General features: G+C 37.6%; 1 protein-coding gene across 1 annotated transcript; it reads left to right on the plus strand.

Annotated features, from left to right (window-relative positions):
• The first annotated feature begins 1,311 nt into the window (after window positions 1–1,311).
• LOC131706864 (homeobox protein pnx-like) lies at window positions 1,312–5,109 on the plus strand. Its single transcript, XM_059008738.1, has 2 exons — window positions 1,312–1,722; window positions 3,173–5,109. Exons 1-2 carry the CDS (start codon window positions 1,575–1,577, stop codon window positions 3,772–3,774), a joined length of 750 nt encoding a protein of 249 aa, XP_058864721.1. The 5' UTR covers window positions 1,312–1,574; the 3' UTR covers window positions 3,775–5,109.
• Window positions 5,110–5,369: the final 260 nt, after the last annotated feature.

A 5,369-nucleotide genomic window follows, 5' to 3' on the forward strand; every position in this document is an offset into this window, starting at 1 on the left:
GCTTGATGAGATTCTGGGATCAATAAGCTACTATCAACCAAACGAGCAAGATGGGCTGAATGGACTCCTCTCGTTTGTAAACTTTCTTATGTTCTTAATACAATACCAACAAAAGTATGTTAAGGTACCAGTATTTCGGAAAATACATTGGAGAGAAATCAACAGGAGGAAACGACCTAGCTTTATATGGATTACAGTGGGGCAATCTCCATGGAAAAATAAAAATAAGTCTCACTTTTTTCTCACTCTATTTAGGTAATAGTTTCGGGTTGTGTCTGTTTCCATGTAGTCCAAATGCAAATAAACTAATTCATATTAAAATACCGGAGGCAGTATGTTTGTGTCTGAGTTCCAATTTGGCTTCGTGGTACTTACTGATATCGTAGAAACCGGGTTTCCATGGGGTTTTTAGGTTGTCTTAATACAGCCTGTCTCATTTGGTCCCAAAAAAACAAAACAGTAATAAAAATACGTCGTTCCTGTGTGTGCAGCTCTGCTGATTCTGCTGACACAATAATACAAAAACAACATTACATAAGAAAGCGCTGTGTACTGTCCTTGTATTATTTGCTAAATATTTTTGGCTGCATATATATTTATTATAAACCTATTATACACGTACATATTCTTAAGAGATAAGACAACACATTTCCAGATAACTTGCTATTACAACAAAGTCTGCACTTTGCATTTCCCATTTTGTATTTGAAACTGCCAGTAACTAACGCTGTGGCCAATGCTCATTTTCAAAACTGGCGCTAATGCAAACATCAAATCAGGTAAAATATGGAACAGCTAAGACTGAATAATTTGACATTAATGTTAATCAAGTGTGGTGGTAGTAAAATAGTAAAGGGAAGCAAATGAATATGCAAAGAGGGGCCCCAAAACGATAACAGAAACCGGGCCCCCAACTTAATCCGGCTCTGCGTGTACCTGTATTTCGAAGCGCTACATTGACTTAAGCAGGACGCGGGGAAGTACAAAGTATTGTAAGAGCACATTCTTAAATTTTTGAATATAAAACACTAAAAAACTATTTTCTATTAGACATTGTAAAAATGAAAGGGCCGAAGCCAAAGTTATTTACAGGTTGACAGTCTTATTGAATTTCTTGAACAACAAACACGTGTCTACGAGCGTAAAATCACAGGGATTGTAAATTAATGACACTGCTCTAAACAATAAAGTACATGCTAAAGAAAAAAGGGAAATTTCAACCACATCTTCAGTAATAAACTGCAAGGTTCCCCACCCACCCTGTCAATCTCATTACCATGTGAACTGGGGGAGGTAGAGGGGGGGCGGGCTACAGTTCTGATGGGTGAAGCGCCTCATCTGCTCAGGCGTTTGCATTTATAAACACATGGTTAAAGTTAAACGAGGATTGCTGTTTGAAATTACCTTTTTTTGTGTTACTGCCATGGTTCATAAATCATTTAGCTGTTTTAAATTGTTCATTTTATAAGCGTGAGGGTCGTGTGCTGTTTTTTCTTCTTCAGGAGAGTATAAAGGTAGAAGGCTCTGTTGCAGATCAGTAACATCATCTTCATACACACATTAAAGTCGCAGAAATGAGAAAAACGTCTTTTTCTGTAGAAGATATTTTGGATCCCATCAAATTCAACGGGAAACGTGAACAAGTGTGCAGATGCCGCTTCACTGGAGAGTTCATTGAGAGCGAGGGACAGTTTATACAACACCGCCTTCAAAACAGACAAGGTAAGATCATAAAGTTGTGTTGATGTACTTCACTCGTACAATTCAAGTTACCGGTATCCAACCCTATGCTGAAGGTGTTACATTGCACATTATCTGGTCGCATTCACACGTGTATGTTTTACCTCAAGCCTCAACTTCAAGTCTTAAGTCTCAGCTCAAGTAAATGCAATAAATACATTTGTTGTCTAATGCAGTAAACATGGCACACTTTTAGCCTGGTAGTATTTTTTTTTTTTTGTTGCTAAATATGTAAAACAATTTGCGAAAGTTGTATAATTAAGGATGCCGTTTGAAAGTTTAAAGTTGTAGGTATCGGTAGCGTAACAAAACTATATCAAATTATCAAGACATTATTTTGAGTAGTCATTTGATTCCTGTAAATTCCAACACTGAAAATGTGATTTAATCCAGTTTGGGAACGTTACCACAAGATGGGGCCGTGGGACCATTTCTGGTTTACTACTTACATACGTAGGTACATACATACATACATGCATACTATATACAAACATCGTACATATATCCAGTACTCTTGAGGAAAGCGTTAAAGATTCATAGACCCCCCCTATCATGTTACATTTCACCCTAAATACTATTCCTTTGAAGCTGTTTAATCAATTTGCCCATAGTTATATGCACTCTACTGCTTGACAGACCTGGCTGGCTGTCCACTTTGAGGAAACATTTGAGAAACCATATAGGGACACGACACCTTTTATTGGCAGATATTGGCTGACTATCTTCCACCCTACCCATTGCAGCCAGCACTTCTCAAACGTGCAGGTACTAATACAAGGACTTGCGTTTTAAATAGAAATACCATGCTGGGAAGTGAACATAGACATTGTTTAAAAAGCAGTTTAAAAAATAACTGTACCTCAATTTAAAATATGTATATACAGTAAATGTGCCCCTTGTTAAAAAGCACCTCTGTGCCTCATATTCCTGGCAGGGTTGTTGCTAATAAGGACAGTTCTGGCATCACAATGAATGTTGAATTAACACCCCTCATAAACAGTTACTTTGCCAAGACAGGCAGTGCTCTTTAAAAAAATATTACTCATTTGATCCCCTCTTTAAAATGAGAAACCTTCATTTTCAAAACAATAAAGAGAGTCTATGGAGCACATTAGAGCTGAAGAAATATATTTTGATGTTATTGTCCTTAAGATTAGAGAAATGGTTATACAGTATTATGAATTTGTTTTCTAAATCTTGAATCACCTGCCAATGAAACTGCAGCAGTGGTAGCAGATAGACCTTCCAAGTTTTTTTTTTCATCTCCCTCTTAAAAAGCCACTTTAGCCAATATAATTCAATAGTACTACAGCAGTCTTCTGATAATTTCACTAAAGTCTCATGTAAAGCTTACAAGATTGTTCTTTTTTAACTGTAATATCGCTGTAATCAGAATTTAAAGAACCTAAATCATGTCTTTACCCTCTTTCAGAAAAAACAGCCTCTACAGAACCACAGGAAAATGAACATCAAAACAGAGGAGATTTGAACTGTGAGACACAGACTGGCCTGGGTTCAACAGAGAGCTTGAGGTGCCCTGAACAGCAAACACACTGCACAGCGCTGGACCCACCTAGAAATGAGCATGTGGAAGAGAACAGCCAGCGCAGCCCCAGCAAACCCAAATCCTGCAAGACCAGGCGGATACGGACAGCGTTCACTTTCCAGCAGCTCCATGTCCTGGAAACCCGCTTCCACTCCAGCCACTACCTCTCAGTGTGCGAGCGCTTCAGCATCGCCTCCGCCCTGCACCTGTCCCAAACGCAGCTCAAGATTTGGTTCCAGAACCGCCGCACCAAGTGGAAGAAGGAAAACGAGGGAAAGGAGAAAGACAGGTCTGCAGATGAGCTTCACCGAGCCAGCCCAACCCACCACCACTTTGGTGTCTCCCCCTACTCCTCAATTCTACACAACCCCTCCACCTTACCATACCCAGCAAAGACCAGCTTGAGGTACACACCACAGACTCTGATCTCAACACTTTATCCACAGCCACTCCTACTGGCACCTGTGTTTTATAATCCTCTGTTTTAAGTATAATGACAAAAGATGTATGTGTGTTAGATACAGGGTTGTCCCATATGCAAGTCAGGCCTCATAGGCAATATCATATATTATCCTGATTAGGATGGTCTGTTAGATTGGGTGGCCACATCCTGTTGACTATCTGCACCACACATCAAAATGATCTGAATGTATTCCTCTTTGCTTGAAGACATTTCACAACTGAAAGAAATAGATACTGTGTTAACAATTATCGATATGATGCCTGACTTATGGGACACCTTGTTTTGTGTAGGTTCTATAAAGTCTGTGCTGGGTACGTACATGTCTGTGCACTCAGCTTTCAGGAGCACTAAATTACTAAGTTATAAAATAAAGTCTGTTCCACTGAGATCATACTGTTCACCAGTATTAATGAATGACCTCATGCCAGCACAAGTCTTAGTGATAGACATGTTGGCACAGAACGCTGTTTCAATGTCATGGCGAGGTTAAGTGCAGTCTGCAAAGAATGCTACAGGGTAGATGCTTTTTGTTTAGGTATAATGCTGAATTGACATGCTATCAAACAACATAGGGCTGTAGTAATTGTGCTTGTAAATGCATTGCCGTCCTATGCAGTTACCAGCTTGCTACGATTACAGAAATTATTCTACTATCCTGAAGAAATCATTGAAGAACTACAACCAGCAATGGCAACACAATGTAGCTCACTGTTGGGTACTGATATTGTACTATTATTATTATTATTATTATTATTATTATTATTATTATTATTATTTATTTCTTAGCAGACGCCCTTATCCAGGGCGACATACAATCGTAAGCAAATACATTTCAAGTGTACTATAGTTACTGCAATGTGCAATGGTTCATACAATTACATGTCCAAAATGGAAAATGTTACCCGTGTTTTACTGAATTCTACCAAGTGCTCACATCATTATATAGCTCCCTTAATCACAACTATTGCCATTGGAGGTCATTTGGTAATGGTTTAGCCAGAGATGGAAATAAGACTCCTATTGCATTGCCAGTTTGATCCATTCCTGGTTTTACTGTGAGTTTAATAAAACACACCTGAGGTTGTTACCTATACACTGTAGCTAATCAAACTCATAGTAAAACCTGGACTGGGTGAAACTGCTATGCAACAGGAGTCTTATTTCCATCCCTGGTTTTGCACATTCCTCTAAATATATTTCTGTCCTATCCATTTACCACCCAGCTAATTTTACCCATCAGCATTTTACATCTGATGGGTTCATAATAATAATAATAATAATAATAATAATAATAATAATAATAATAGTTTTTTGTATAATTTATTTTTTTATTGAATAGCTCGATTTAAATATTAAATAGTACCTAATAGTGTATATCAGTTCTGTATTATATGAAACATTTTTTTTGTATCTGTATTTGCATGTTTGTTAAAATATTCTTATTAAATATTAAATAAAGAAGTATATGTGTTCTATTTTTTTTTCTCAACGTCCAGATTCATGTTTACAATCAGTTGCCGTAACTATGTTTCATATTTACTGGAAATGATTCCTAATGACAAGCATACTTCAATATAAAATAAAGATATGCTTTTTTTCTTAGTTTGAGCCATTTATTGG

Source organism: Acipenser ruthenus, chromosome 37, assembly GCF_902713425.1.
Source record: "Acipenser ruthenus chromosome 37, fAciRut3.2 maternal haplotype, whole genome shotgun sequence".
NCBI classification, from domain to species: Eukaryota; Metazoa; Chordata; class Actinopteri; order Acipenseriformes; family Acipenseridae; genus Acipenser; species Acipenser ruthenus.

Coding starts and splice junctions, on each gene's coding strand:
- LOC131706864 (XM_059008738.1), top strand. CDS start 1,575: ATGAGAAAAACGTCTTTTTCTGTAGAAGATATTTTGGATCCCATCAAA. Junction 1,723..3,172: donor CCGCCTTCAAAACAGACAAG/GTAAGATCATAA, acceptor ACCCTCTTTCAG/AAAAAACAGCCTCTACAGAA.